General features: G+C 44.5%; 1 protein-coding gene across 1 annotated transcript; it reads left to right on the forward strand.

The window, feature by feature from the left end:
- The first annotated feature begins 160 nt into the window (after positions 1 to 160).
- On the forward strand, positions 161 to 6,276 carry LOC141172722 (nicotinamide N-methyltransferase-like). Its single transcript, XM_073657188.1, has 3 exons — positions 161 to 366; positions 2,831 to 3,038; positions 4,189 to 6,276. Exons 1-3 carry the CDS (start codon positions 198 to 200, stop codon positions 4,622 to 4,624), a joined length of 813 nt encoding a protein of 270 aa, XP_073513289.1. The 5' UTR covers positions 161 to 197; the 3' UTR covers positions 4,625 to 6,276.
- The last annotated feature ends 8,973 nt before the right edge of the window (positions 6,277 to 15,249 follow it).

Genomic DNA, 15,249 nt, shown 5'->3' on the forward strand with positions numbered 1-15,249 from the left:
CCTAAAGCTGTTGTCTTTTTAATTGAAAGATCAATAATGTTCCACGTTGATTTCTTTTAGTTTATTATAACATATTCCCATGACTGACTTGTGAACCTTATAATTCATGGTGTGATAATGAGTTCTATTTTACTAAAATTGCAAATTGATTCCTGGTAATCATATAAAGACCTTGAGTTTAGAGAGTCATCCTGTCTATGATACAAGATTTGATGATGGATTCCTGCACTTCTAAGCTTTATTGTGAATGTGGCTTTGATTCCAGACAACATCTGGAGGATTATGTTTCAGATAAACCAGACATGGTCTTCATGGAAGATTTTGTGAAATTTCCTATTGAAAACTGTAAAAATATTTTCACAGAAGGTATGTGTTATTCTATGCTTCATCTTATTTATTCATACCTTGATTGGAGAACTATTTTCATCCTTTCAAGATCAACAGTTTCTCTTTAAAATCACCTTGCGTATATCCAAAACTTACCCACCACCTTACTGCCCCTGAATATAGAATCTTTTCTTGGCACCTAAATTAATTTTAAACAATTGTAAAATAGCTTTTTTGGGGTGTGAGTGATCAGAGGGGGCCGCCCTGCTTTTCCTATCATAGCAATTGAAAGTAGAGCGAATTAGATTAAAGCCTTGATGGTGGAATATCATAGAGCAGTAATCCCCAACCTGTCTTACCTTGAGTAACACATTCAGCGCTCAGAGAGGATCATGAGCCACATCCAAAGTCCCTTGACATCCGACATTCAGCTCCCTCCTCCCCCACAGTGGTGGGACTAAGAGCCCCCATTATTGGTAGAATGACAGCCAAAGAGTCCCCACAGAAATCAAACCAAGACAGTATACTTACATCCAAGGGTTTCCATCTTGCCCTGACTTGGTATTCATGCATCTAGCACTCCCATCACACTATTGTATCCAGCTTCCACCACCCATTTACTTGGCAATATCATCCTATTTCCAGACTAGCACTTACTTAATATATCTCTACAAGTGCAAGGCCATGATATGCACATCCAGATCTGTTCTTCTGAAAAAGTCACCATCTGGAGATCTACTCTCCATAGCTGTTTACTAGACCTGGTGCTGATGCACTAAGTTGACAGACAGCCTCAGACACACATGATGGTCCCACGAGCCACATGTGGCTCCTAGGCACCAGGTTGCGGAACACTGTCATTGGGAATATAGGGTTTAAAAAAGTCAATGCCCCCACCTCCCCCTTTGTTTGCCCAAGAACCTGTAAGATGATGAAAGGAACAATTAATGATGTTCATTTTTACATGGGATTTTATCGTTTGTAATGCATAGGGAAAATTTGCACCAGATCTGTATTTTATATGCACAAATTTGCTAGATAATTCATCACAGATTTAAACACCCATTTAAAGCAACATCTAGTACCAGCTTTTGTTTTTTTTAGCTCAATTTATGTCATCTATGGGCATACTGTACCTTAACTTGGTTTAACCCCTTTCTGACATTGGCATACTGGTACGTCCAATATCAGGTCCTGTCTTTGAAGCTGGCTCAGGAGCTGAGTCTGCATCATTCTCTGCAAATGATGGCTGTAATATACAGCCATCATCTGCCTCTAACACCAGTGAGAGGAGCTTAGCACAGTCCGCTTCTGTTAACCCCTTAAATGTCAATTTCTCAGTGTAGTCTTGTTGGATACGTTGTTCTACATGTCCATTGGCTTCCCCTGTTGCAGTGACTGAAAAAATGCAATATTGGTATTTCAAGAAGTGATAAAAATGTATCTACCTCAAATCAGTATAAATAAAAAGATGAGTTTGTCTTGCAAAAAACAAGCCCTCCCAAAGCTCCTTTGATGAAAAAATTTAAATGATACGAGACTAGGAAAATGGCGACGCAGACAACATTTTTAATTATGAATTTTCAATTTTTTTTCACCACTTAGCTAACAATAAAAAAAGCTACACAATATTGGCATTGCCATAATTGTACTGACATGGAGAGTCATACTGCCAAATCACATATACCATACAGTGAACACCATAAACACATAATTTGAAAAACAATTGCACTTCGAGTTTTTTTTTACTTTTTCCATTACATCAAATGGTAAGACAGGAGGTCAGTCTCTAAATTTCTGAGAGCTATAATATGGCATTATTACTTATCAAGCTTTCCCTGTAGCTTAGGCCTTTCCCCACCTCATCCAGATGCACTTTCCCTGTTGCTGTGTAGCTTCCTTCATGGAGCTAAAATTATAATTTTCCTTTATATAAGAGAGCAGTGAAATAGAGGGTACAATGAGATATAAAGCTTCCCTATTCCCTATCACTTAGTGTCTAGTCTACAAATAATATTGGCAGAATGTCTAATAAATTCCATGAGATGCAGCTACACATTTCTATCCCCTACTTCCTGCTTGCAAGAGCTGACAGGTTGCAGGCTATCACAAGCAGGAGGCAGAAGAAGCATTATTACATGGGCTATATAAAGACTGCAGTGCAAATTTGCTGTACATGGAATACACTGAAATTCTGCATTGTAAAGCTAAGTATCATAGAAAATACTGAAGACACTGCAATATGAAGCTGTGTCACATAAGAAATATTTAAAACTGATTCATCACTGCCAGCATTGGATAGAATGCAGAGTAAGCAGAGAAGAGTAAGCATTGCCATTAAAATGTATCCCCTCTGCAAACCCATAGGCATTTTGCGAAATCTAAACTGAATTAGGAGAACCAAATCGGAAGGAGTTTGGGAATCCCAATGGCAGACAAACCAACATAATGATTATTGTCATTATTTATCTGATTTTTAATATTCAACTTTTTTTTCTGACAGGTCATATTAGAGGAGACATTGTGATTGACCTCAGCCTTGGTTCCTTGGTTCATCAATTATATTCAGCCTGTGATTTTTTCAAGCACATCATCGTGCTGAAGGTCAGAGACAGATGCATCATGGAGCTGAAAAGATGGGTGGACTCACGAACAGGAGCATTTAGTTGGGGCCATGCTGCAAAACTTTATGCAGACATTGAAGGAGAAAGGTAGAATATTTGTCCAACTATAGCTGAAATCCATTGTCAATGTACCTATTCTGTAACTACTATATTTTTCCATTTACCTAGCTGTTTAAGACCTTATTTTCTAGCAAACTGTAGTTTTATTGCTACCACTTTTGTGGCTTTAATAATGTTTTGATCGGTTTATATTGAATTTCTCAGAGGAGGTTCGGTAATGAAAAGAAAACAGCAATTCTGATACTTTGATTTTTTCTTTCTTTCTTTACCATTAAGGTTAAACAATTTTATATTTTGACACATAGATTTTTAGAGATGTCGCAATAGCAAATAAAGTATGATTTACTATTTAGTATTGAAGGACATTGTACAAGTAACAATCTTCTATGAAGACCAGACAGTGGCTGGGCTTCATAGGTGTACAAAAATGGTAGTGATATAGTGCTATAGCGAGCCCCATTTGCCATGGCAATCAATTAGCATCCTGTGATAGGGAGGGTGATCATGGGCATCAGAACTGACACCCCCACTATTATTGCACCATTAAAATGCTGAAGGCAGATATTGAGGAGAGGGAGAGCTCAGGGAAAAGGACAAGAGCTGCCACCCCACAGTCAGTTAAGAGTCAAAAACTATTTCAGTCATTCTGCTTATACCCAGCTCTCCATGTGCATATGTACTGTATACTTCCATGATCATCAGCTCACCACAAACTACTATTAAGAACAGATGCTGCACTTGATCTTAGCCAAAAGACTGAGAATAGACCTATAGATAACTGTTTTAGGTCTTTGGTCCCATCAGTGTTGAGCAGAATTTAGCTAGATGAGTGTGATGCCCTTGATGTAGCTTCAGGAAAGTAATGGCACTCTTTAATAAGACCACTTGTGTATGAAGACATACAGGCCATGCTCCATGGAAAAATATATACAAATTAGCTTAATCACAGAATTAAAGAAAAGTATCTTGAAAGTGCTACCTAGAAGTAGCTAGCCATTAAGTCAATGTCCGAATGTTTAATGATTAAGGCTCACTCATACTTAAAAAAACAACTTAGGTTGAAGTCAAGTCTTTCTTCCTATACTGAAAGCCACTCGTTCAGATTTGAACTTTTGTTATGTTCTTTTTATTGTGACTGTGGGACAATCACTTTATTAAGTTTTCTCATCTCTTTCAGTGACAAGTTACAGGAAAAAGAAGAAAAAATGAGACTGGCAATTCAACAAGTTATGAAATGTGATCTTGGGAAAGAAAATATGATGGATCCGATTGTTTTACCACTGGCCGATTGTATCATCACTGCTTGGTTCTTAGATGCTATCAGCAAAGATCAAGATGAATACATCAGATATCTCAAGAAGGTCTCAGGGTTGCTAAAACTTGGAGGACACATTATATTAGTTGGGGATTTAGACACAACCTATTACATAATCGGGAAACACAAGTTCCATTTTCTCAACTATGATGAAGAATTTGTCAGAAAAGCTCTGGTTGAAGCAGGTTTTAAAGTTGATTATTGTAAGGTTAAGAAGAGAACCGCTGTCAGTGACCTTCTTGACTATAAGGCCATCATATTCGTTGCAGCTCACAAAGAGAGGGAGGTCAAACCCTAAAATAATTAATTAGGTTGGCATGTCAAGAGTGTCTATGTAAAGTTTCTAGACAGCATATAATAATTACTACAGACTTCTATAATCTTATATCTTGTATTTGCTTAGAAAATGTATAGAGTCTTCATAATTTGCTTAAGTAGATTCTAATGTACAAAAGGCATTTTTATTACACACCTGTAGTGTTTATTAACCTTATACATAATGTGTTAACATACACTATACTACACCAAAAAATATCTTGATGCAGAAACCGGTAACTTGACACTTAACGCAAAAATTGTACATGTCAAGTTGGGTGTCAACTTCCAATGTTCTGCATCAAGATATGCTGCTTCATAATAGTCTATACAGTACATCAATTAAAGAAATGTTACATCTGTAGATTTGAGAGGGTGTCTCTAATTAGTGCTGTACCTTCGGAGATTTAGCAAATTCATTGAAGTGAATATTCATCTCTAAAAATATTTTAAGGTTCAAAATTTTTTGAGTAGCTTAAAGCTTAAAATTCTCTGCATAGAGAAAAATTATAAAATTCTCTTTGGCTGCAGCTCACTTAAAGATGGTTAGGCCAGTTGTACCACAATTACAACTTATCACCTATTAACAGTCTCATGATTAAGAGCAGTTCCAATGGTGGGACCTCTAGTGATCACAAATGTATAACCAATTCTGTGGAAAGGTTACATGTAGGGGTGAGAGAATCACTTCAAGGCAAATCAAATTTTCTTTAAATACCCTAGAAAAAAAATTGTTGCAGGCTGGGAAGTGGTTACAAATATGTTATTCTCACATCTACTTGTCCCTTCCCATACTTGTCCCGCCTTTCCGGTCCTTTGCTCGGATCTTCTGTCTTCTATCTTCTTTATTTTATCTTTGCTCTGGGCCTCTGACCACTTCTAGCTGGGTCTTCCATTTACTAGACCCTGTGTTCTTTTTAACATGCGTTGCGACTCCTAAAGGTGCTTTAGGCCTAGTGAATGAAAATCCCAAATGGAAGTGGTCAGAGGTCCGGAGCAATCTTAGAATATATAAAACAAAAGAGCTGAATATTAAACTGCCAGTGGCGGAACAGAAATAGGGAGGGACAAGAATGAGTGAGTACAAGAGTTTTTTTGGGAACTCAAATTTTCTTCCTGAAATGAGCGAAACTGCCAAAAATCAAATTATGAATGGTTAACTCAACTCTAGTGATGTTTTAATTATAGGATAACTAATTTAAATACTTTGATATATTATTGAACTTATTGTGTGGACCCAGAATTTAATCATTTAAGACGACGACAAAACAAGGGATTTGTTCTCAAATTGAAAAACAAAGTCCCCAAATCTCTACAAAGATACAACATAAAATAAACCAGTATAGAATTATGGACGTGTTTAGATGAAAAATAAAGTGGCTCAAGGTACAAATTTACTGTTCCATACACTGCGAAATATACACAACACAATAGACCTTGATGCATTTGCAGAATATTCATTTTGTTATTTCATGTTAATCAATTGATTGATGTCCCACTTTTGTTTTTGTAACCTTTCTTTGGAATGTTAATAGTGCGGAGACCTTATCTCCTAAGAAATCATAGGTTGTAAGGACACTTCTGTCTGTTTTTATTTTATCCATAAAGTAATAAAGATAAACATATAATATTGAACTGAGTGTAAGCCCGAGGTCAGACGAGCGCATGAAAAATCATCCGATTTTCATCCTCAAGACTTGGACAGTTTTCATTTGTATTGTCTTCAGAGTTTCCATTTTTTACGTCCTTGTGCCATCCGTGTGGCATCCGATTTTATATATCAACATTTTAAAATGTAGTTCACAAAAACGGAAGAGAAAATTTCTATCATATTCACATTTTATGAAACACTTGTCTTTATTTTCCGGAGTTGCATTCCAATGTTGCTGACTGACCAGAAATATCCAATGCAAAAAACAAGTAGACAGGCACATCCAATAATAAAAAATCTTCAAGCTTTATTCCAAATACATAACTTTAACAATCCATACAAGGATAATGTGGTACAGGAACCGTTCTGACACGTTTATGGCGCCTACTGCATCCTTAGTCATAGAGCATGTATACTGAGGTGTCACGACCACATTAAAACACCAAAATTGTAGCATCAGCGTCTCTGCCACCTGCCAGGCAGAGACGCCGTCCTCCTTACCGCCACGCTCCTGGTCCGGCGTCTTCCGGCCCCTCTGCTGCTGCTGCTGGTGCACGCAGCTCTCCGGGCACTGTGATTAGGGTGCGCGCGCACGCGCTCCCTCGCTTTTAAAGGGGCCGTGCTCGCCGTCCTAAAAAGTCCCCGGCCAATGGCCGGAGGACTTTACCTATTTAAAGCACCTCCTCCAATATGGAGGTGCCCGTGCAAGGCTGTTGCTCTGTCTTTTTTACTGTTGCTTCAGCCCTCAGGTCCCTCTGCAAGTCAGTCCTGTCCGCCAGTCTGTTCTTCAGTCCAGCCCATCAGCCTGACCACTATCCAGCCCGACAGTCTGTCTACAGTCCAGTCCGCCAGTCTGTCTATGGGCTCTGCCCGCCTGCTTACCTGGACGCACCTGTCTGTTGCTTGCTGTGCCCGCCAGCCTGTCTACCTGGAAGCACCTGCCTGTTACCTGCCATGCCCGCCAGCCTGCTTATCTGGAAGCACCTGTCTGTTACCTGCCGTGCCCGCCAGCCTGCTTACCAGGAAGCACCTGCCAGTTACCCATTGTGCTCGCCAGCCTGCCTACCTGGAACACCCATCTGGCTATCAGCTGAATCAGCCAGCTCGTCTACCCGGACTACCCGTCAGCCTGCCTGCCGTGCTCATCCGCTGTACTGGTCAGTTCCTGCCATCTGACCCGTGGGAGTCACAAAAGTAACAGTTTGCATGGGCCATGGAACCCGATGGCCCCCAGGCTCCTTCACTCTCTGACTTGTACCAGGAGGTCTCTCGTCAGAGATCCCAACAGGAAACTATCCTGACTTACCTGTGGTCTGTCAACTCCCGCCTGTACATGCTGCCCACCCCGTCTGTGTCCATCTCGAGCTGAGCGGCACCCACTCTGGCGGCGCCTCAGCCTACTAGTGCCATTGCATTCAGTTCTGTTCCCTGGCTCTCTGCGTCGGGGTTTTCTAAATCAGTGCACGCTGCACTTTGAACTCCTGGCACATCAGTTTCCCTTCGATCGGGCCAAGGTGGCATTCATCATGTCTCACCTCACCGGGGAGGCATTGGCATGGCTAAACCCTCTGTGGGAGAGAGGGGATCCCCTGGTGTCTGATCTTCCGGCTTTCCTCACTGCCTTCCGGAAGGTCTTCGATGAGCCCGGACGCAAGACTTCTACATCCTCCTCACTGCTCCGTCTCTGCCAAGGGAGTCTCATCGTGGGCCAGTATGCCAGACAGGTCCGTACCCTCGCATCTGAGCTTGCCTGAAACAATGAGGCCCTGGTGTCCACCTTCTGGGAGGGTCTTTCCGGACGGATCAAGGATGAGATAGCCGGTCGTGACATCCCTTCCACCCTGGACGACCTGGTGTCTCTAGCTACCTAGATTGACATCCATTTTCTGGAACGAGCTAAGGAGAATACCCGGGAGAGAAGATTTCCGCGTCTCGCTCCGGTATTCCAAAAGTCTGCCTCCCAACCAGTAATTCCCCGGGCACGCTCGCCTGAACCCATGCAAATTGACCAAACCAAGATGGTCAAGTCTCGCCAGGAGACGCGCCGAGCCGAAGGGAGTTGCTTCTACTGTGGCAGTAAGGAGCATCTGATCCATTCCTGCCCGGTGAAGCTGGGAAACTCCAGTGTCTAGGACCGCTCGGAGAGATCATCCTAGGCAAGAGTTAATCCTCTCCGTCCTTGACTCTATCAGTTTCTATTTCCAGTGGTGAGACCCGCTTCTTTGAGACCGCCACCTGGATTCTGGAGCCGCTGGGAATCTCATTTCTCAGGCCCTTGTGGAACGGTATCAGATTCCTACCATACGTCTGGCTGAATCATTGGCAGTCGCTTCCGTGGATGGGAGACTTCTTCCGGAGACCATCTAGCTCGTCACCGAGCATTTAACCCTTCAGGTGGGAATGCTGCACTCAGAGAGGATCTCCTTTCATGTGCTGTCTGGTCTCTCTCACTCCCTCTTGCTTGGTCTGCCCTGGTTACAGAGACATGAACCCATCCTGAATTGGCGATCTGGTGAGGTGCTCCGTTGGGGGAGGGATTGCCATGAGTCCTGCCTGGTTCCGGTTCGTCCAGCTCGACCCCCGTCTTCTCCGGCTAATCTACCTGGTCTGCCGGACATATTCGACAAAAAGGAAGCTGAGACACTACCCCCTCATAGGCCGTATGATTGCCCAATCAACCTGATGCCCGGCGCTTCACCTCCCCGCGGGCGTATCTACCCCTTGTCGCTGGCTGAGACCCAGGCCATGTCTGAGTACATGGAAAAGAATCTTGCTAGGGGATTCATCCAAAAATCTACCTCCCCAGCTGGAGCTGGATTCTTCTACGTTTAGAAGAAAGACGGCCACTATGAATACCGCTTGATGCCCATTGGTCTCTGTAATGCCCCAGCCATCTTTCAGGAGCTGGTTAACGACATCTTCCGTGATCTCCTGTATTCTCACGTGGTGGTGTACCTGGACGATATCTTGGTCTTCTCTCCGGATCTGCCCACACACTGGAGGTATGTTCATCAGGTTCTGCTAAGGCTCCGGCAGAATCGCCTCTATGCAAAATTTGGGAAATGTCTCTTCGAGCAGACTTCCCTTCCTTTCCTGGGATATATTATCTCCGAGACTGGTGTTCAAATGGATCCCGAGAAGGTTTCTGCCGCTTTAAAGTATCCCTGACCTGAGGGGTTGAAGGCGCTTCAGCGATTCCTGGTCTTCGCAAATTATTACCGCCTCTTCATCCCTCATTTCTCCTCCCGGACCGCTCCCATCTCCGCACTCACCCGTAAGGGGGCAAATCCCAAGGAATGGACTTCCGAAGCGGAGGAGGCCTTCGCCTCCCTAAAACAAGCCTTCTCCTCCACCCCTGTGCTGCACCGTCCGGATTGCAACAAGCAGTTCTTCCTAGAGGTTGATGCTTCCTCCTCCGGAGCTGGAGCGGTGCTCACACATAAATCTTCTTCTTCTCCAAGCTCTTCTCCTCGTCCGAGCGCAACTACTCCATAGGAGATCGTGAGCTGCTTGCCATCAAATTGGCACTGGAGGAGTGGGGCTACCTGCTGGAAGGGGCTCTGCACCCGGTGATCATCTACACTGACCACAAAAACCTGGCCTATTTACAAAACGCCCAAAGACTCAATCCGCGTAAGGCCTGGTGGTCTCTGTTCTTTGCCCGATTCTGCTTTACTCTACATTACCGCCTTGCAGACAAGAACATTAAAGCCGACGCTCAATCCCGCTCATTCCTGTCTTCCGACCAAGAGGAGGAGCCTCTGCATATCATCGACCCCTCCAAAGTAATGACTGTGGCTCCGTTTGACCTTTCTCTTCTTCCACCCGGTAAGACCTTTGTAGTGGTTCCGGATTGTAAGAAGGTCCTTCTCTGGGGCCATTCATCCAAACTAGCCGGTCATGCTGGTCAGAGGAAGACCTTTCTGCTCATCGCCCGACATTACTGGTGGCCTTCCCTGCACAAGGATGTTGTGGACTTTGTCACGGCTTGTTCCTCCAGCGCCCATAACAAGGTTCCCAAGCACCTTCCATCCGGCAGTCTCCATCCTCTCCCCGTGCCTTCCGCTCCATGGCAACACATTGCTGTGGACTTTATTACGGATCTCCCTGTTTCTGCTGACTGTACTGTCATTTGGGTGGTCGCTGACCTCTTTTCTAAAATTACACACTTCATCCCTCTGCCCAGTCTCCCGACTGTATCTGTGCTGGCTAAGGACTTTATCCATCACATCTTTCATCTCCACGGCCTACCCCTCCACATTGTGTCTGATCGCGGGGTCCAGTTCACTTCGCGCTTCTGGAGAGCTATGTGCAAGCTGCTGGATGTCTCCTTGGATTTCTCCTCTGCTTACCAACCTCAGTCCAACGGTCAAGTGGAACGTATCAACCAGGTCCTTACCAGCTTTCTCTTTCACTTCGTCAACGCTCACCATAACGATTGGGTTGAGCTCATACCATGGGCCGAGTTCTCCTATAACAACCTTGAGAGCGAGTCTTCTTCCAAATCCACATTCTTCGTGGTCTACGGTCAACACCCCCGGATTCCGTTTTCCGTCTCCGCTTCTGTCGACAATCCTGCCGCGGAGTCTCTGGTCAGCGAATTTTCTACTATTTGGGAAGACACTAGATCCGTACTTCTTCAGTCCGCCGAGTGGATGAAGAAACATGCTGATAAGAGACGTCTGGATTCGCCTCAATTTCATCCGGGAGACTGGGTCTGGCTCTCCTCCAAACATGTTCATCTCAAAATACCATCGTATAAGTTGAGTCCGCGGTTCATTGGTCCGTTTGAGGTTCTCAACCAAATCAATCCCGAGGCTTACAAGCTAAACCTCCCGGCCACCTTACGGATTCACAACTCCTTCCACGTATCTCTCCGCAAACCAGTTGTTCTTAATTCTTTTTCTAACAATCCAGGTACCACCCCAGTTCCAGTCTCCGCTGAGGACGTCTATGAGGTAGAGAACATTTTGGCCACCAAAAGTGTAAGAGGAAAGATCTTTTTTGTGGTGGATTGGAAGGGGTTTTGCCCGGAGGAGAGGTCTTGGGAACCCAGGGAGAACATCCAGGCCACTCTTCTTCTTAAAGAATTTCTTGCAGGCCAAAAAAAGAGGGGGCATAAATTGGGGGTACTGTAGCATCAGCATCTCTGCCTCCTGCCAGGCAGAGACGCCGTCCACCTTACCACCGCGCTCCTGGTCCGGCGTCTTCCGGCCCCTCTGCTTCTGCTGCTGGTGCACGCAGGTTCCCGGGCACTGGGCTTAGGGCACGCGTGCACGCACTCCGTCCCTCTTAAAGGGGCCGGGCGTCCCTTCCTAAAAAGTCCCCGGCCAATGGCCCGAGGACTTTCCCTATTTAAAGCACCTCATCCAATATGGAGGTGCCCATGAAAGGTTGTTGCTCTGTGTTTCTTACTGTTGCTTCAGCTCTCAGGTCTCCCTGCAAGTCAGTCCTGTCCTCCAGTCTGATCTTCAGTCCAGCCCCCCAGTCTACTATCCAACCCGACAGTCTGTCTACAGTCCAGTCTGCCAGTCTGTCTATGGGGTCTGCCCGCCTGCTTACCTGGAAGCACCTGCCTGTTACCTGCCGTGCCCGCCAGCCTGCCTACCTGGAAGCACCTGCGTGTTACCTGCCATGCCCGCCAGCCTGCTTATCTAGGAAGCACAGGTCTGTTGACTGCCGTGCCCGCCAGCCTGCTTACCAGGAAGCACCTGCCAGTTACCCATTGTGCTCGCCAGCCTGCCTACCTGGAACACCCATCTGGCTATCAGCCGAATCAGCCTGATCATCTACCCAGACCACCCGTCAGCCTGCCTGCCGTGCTCATCCGCTGTACCGGTCAGTTCATGCCATCTGACCCGTGGGAGTCATCTCCTCTCATACAAGGTCGGTCCCAGAGTGGCACCTGGTCCCCTTGCTTGGTCCCCCCTGGTTCACAGAGTCGATTGAGCCGCCGTGCGACCTTGGTCAGGCCGAGTAGGTACTTAGTCACACTCCTCTGGTCCCTCCTTGCACAACAGCACAGAGATTCCACCAGACGGATCCGTAAAAAAAATCACATCTTGTAATGTGCTAACTAATTAATCAAATCATGTGTAGCAATCATGAGGGAACACCCTCCACAGTCAGAAAAGGATAAGAAGAAAGAAAGAAAAAATAAAAACCTTACACAAAAAAACCCCCCACAAAAAACATATAACATATACAACGATGAAATGTATCAATAGTTAATTGCTTTGTGTCCAGAGAAATAATCCCCAAGGCTTCTCTCATGAAAAGCTTTGGCTGCCGGGTACCAACTGGATTTAGCTTAATCACTTTCTCTAAACAAAAAAACCTGAAACTAAACAAATAACTCTCATGTTTTTATAAAAAATATCGAACTGCTCCTGAATATGTGACATTATAATTATTGATATTAGAAATGTATTCCACAATTCTCATTTTTAATTTGCAGCTTGTACACCCTATATACCTCTTTTCACAAGTATTGCAGACTATGCCATAAATGACATGGTCGGTTCACAGTTGATGAAAGATGAAATATTAAAACGACCATCTATTTTGAGAGTTTTTTGAGCAAACCGACAAACATTGTATTTGTTTCTAAAGCATTTATGAATTCCTTTGCTAAAACGTCATGTCGCGTTAATAGTGCATGTGAAGATCTGAGTTTGTGGGTTTTAATAATCACCTAGGCACTCTTACAAGGGGGTTTGAAACCATCTTGTTAAGCTACTGCGACCTCCGCCACTCTTCCAAGGGGCATTGATATTGTCTTTTTATTCCACTTTGACCTCCACCACTCTTCCAAGAGGCATTAAAACCGTCTTGTTAAGCTACTGTGACATCCACGTCTCTTCCACGGGGCATTGATATTGTCTTTTTACTCCACTACGATCTCCACCACTCTTCCAAGGTGCATTAAAATCATCTTGTTAAGCGACTGTAACCTCCATGTCTCTTCCAAGAGGCATTAAAACCATCTTGTAAAACCACTCTGAACACAACAGCTCTTCCAAGGGGCATTAAAACCGTCTTGTTAAGCTACTGCAATCTCCACCACTCTTCCAAGGGGCATTCATATTGTCTTTTTATTCCACTGTGACCTCCACCACTCTTCCATGGGGCATTAAAACAGTCTTGTTAATCTACTGTGACCTCCACGTCTCTTCCACGGGGCAATGATATTGTCTTTTTATTCCACTGCGACCTCTACCACTTTTCTAAGGGGCATTAAAACCGTCTTGTTAAGCTACTGCGACTTCCACCACTCTACCAAGGGGCATTGATATTGTCTTTTTATTCCACTGCGACCTCCACCACTCTTCCAAGGGGCATTAAAACCATCTTATTAAGCTACTGCGACCTCCACCACTCTTCCAAGGGGCAGTGATATTGTCTTTTTATTCCTCTGTGACCTCCAAGCATCTTCCAAGGGGCATTAAAACCGTCTTGTTAAGCTACTGTGACCGCCACGTCTCTTCCACGGGGCAAAGATATTGTCTTTTTATTCCACTGCGACCTCCACCACTCTTCCAAGGGGCATTGATATTGTCTTTTTATTCCACTGTGACCTCCAAGTATCTTCCAAGGGGCATTAAAACCGTCTTGTTAAGCTACTGTGACCTCCACATCTCTTCCAAGGGGCATTAAAACCATCTTGTTAAGCTACTGCGACCTCCACCACTCTTCCAAGGGGCATTGATATTGTCTTTTTATTCCACTGTGACCTCCACCACTCTTCCAAGGGGCATTAAAATCGTCTTGTTAAGCTACTGTGACCTCCTCGTCTCTTTCACGGGGCATTGATATTGTCTTTTTATTCCACTGCGACCTCCACCACTCTTCCAAGGGGTATTAAAACTGTCTTGTTAAGCTACTGTGACCTCCACGTCTCTTCCAAGGGGCATTAAAACCATCTTGTTAAGCTATTGCAACCTCCACTACTCTTCCAAGGGGCATTGATATTGTCTTTTTTTCCACTGCGACCTCCACCACTCTTCCAACGGGCATTAAAACCATCTTGTTAAGCTACTGTGACCTCCACATCTCTTCCACGGGGCATTGATATTGTCTTTTTATTCCACTATGACCTCCACCACTCTGCCAAGGGGCATTAAAACCATCTTGTTAAGCTACTGTGACCTCCACGTCTCTTCCACGGGGCATTGATATTGTCTTTTTATTCCACTGCGACCTCCACCACGCTTCCAAGGGGCATTAAAACCATCTTGCTAAGCTACTGTGACCTCCACGTCTCTTCCACGGGGCATGAAAACCGTCTTCTTAAGCTACTTTGACCTCCACCACTCTTCCAAGGGGCATTAAAACCGTCTTGTTAAGCTACTGTGACTTCCACGTCTCTTCCACGGGGCAATGATATTGTCTTTTTATTCCACTGCGACCTCCATCACTCTTCCAAGGGGCATTAAAATCATCTTGTTAAGCTACTGTGACCTCCACGTCTCTTCCACGGGGCATTGATATTGTCTTTTTATTCCACTGTAACCTCCACCACTCTTCCAAGGGGCATTAAAACCATCTTGTTAAACTACTGCGACCTCCACCATCCTTCCAAGGGGCATTAAAACCATCTTGTTAAGCTATTGCGACCTCCACCACTCTCCCAAGGGGCATTGATATTGTCTTTTTATTCCACTGTGACCTTCACGTCTCTTCCAAGGGGCATTAAAACCGTCTTGTTAAGCTACTGTGACCTCCACGTCTCTTCCAAGGGGCATTAAAACCATCTTGTTAAGCTATTGCGACATCCATTACTCTTCCAATGGGCATTGATATTGTCTTTTTATTCCACTACGACCTCCACCACTCTCCCAAGGGGCATTAAAACCATCTTGTTAAGCTACTGTGACCTCCACGTCACTTCCAAGGGGCATTGAATTTGTCTTTTTATTCCACTGCGACCTCCACCACTCTTCCAAGGGGCATTAAAA

This window comes from Phyllobates terribilis, unplaced genomic scaffold (assembly GCF_046119375.1).
Source record: "Phyllobates terribilis strain yellow unplaced genomic scaffold, ASM4611937v1 Scaffold_12__6_contigs__length_324123572, whole genome shotgun sequence".
NCBI lineage: Eukaryota > Metazoa > Chordata > Amphibia > Anura > Dendrobatidae > Phyllobates > Phyllobates terribilis.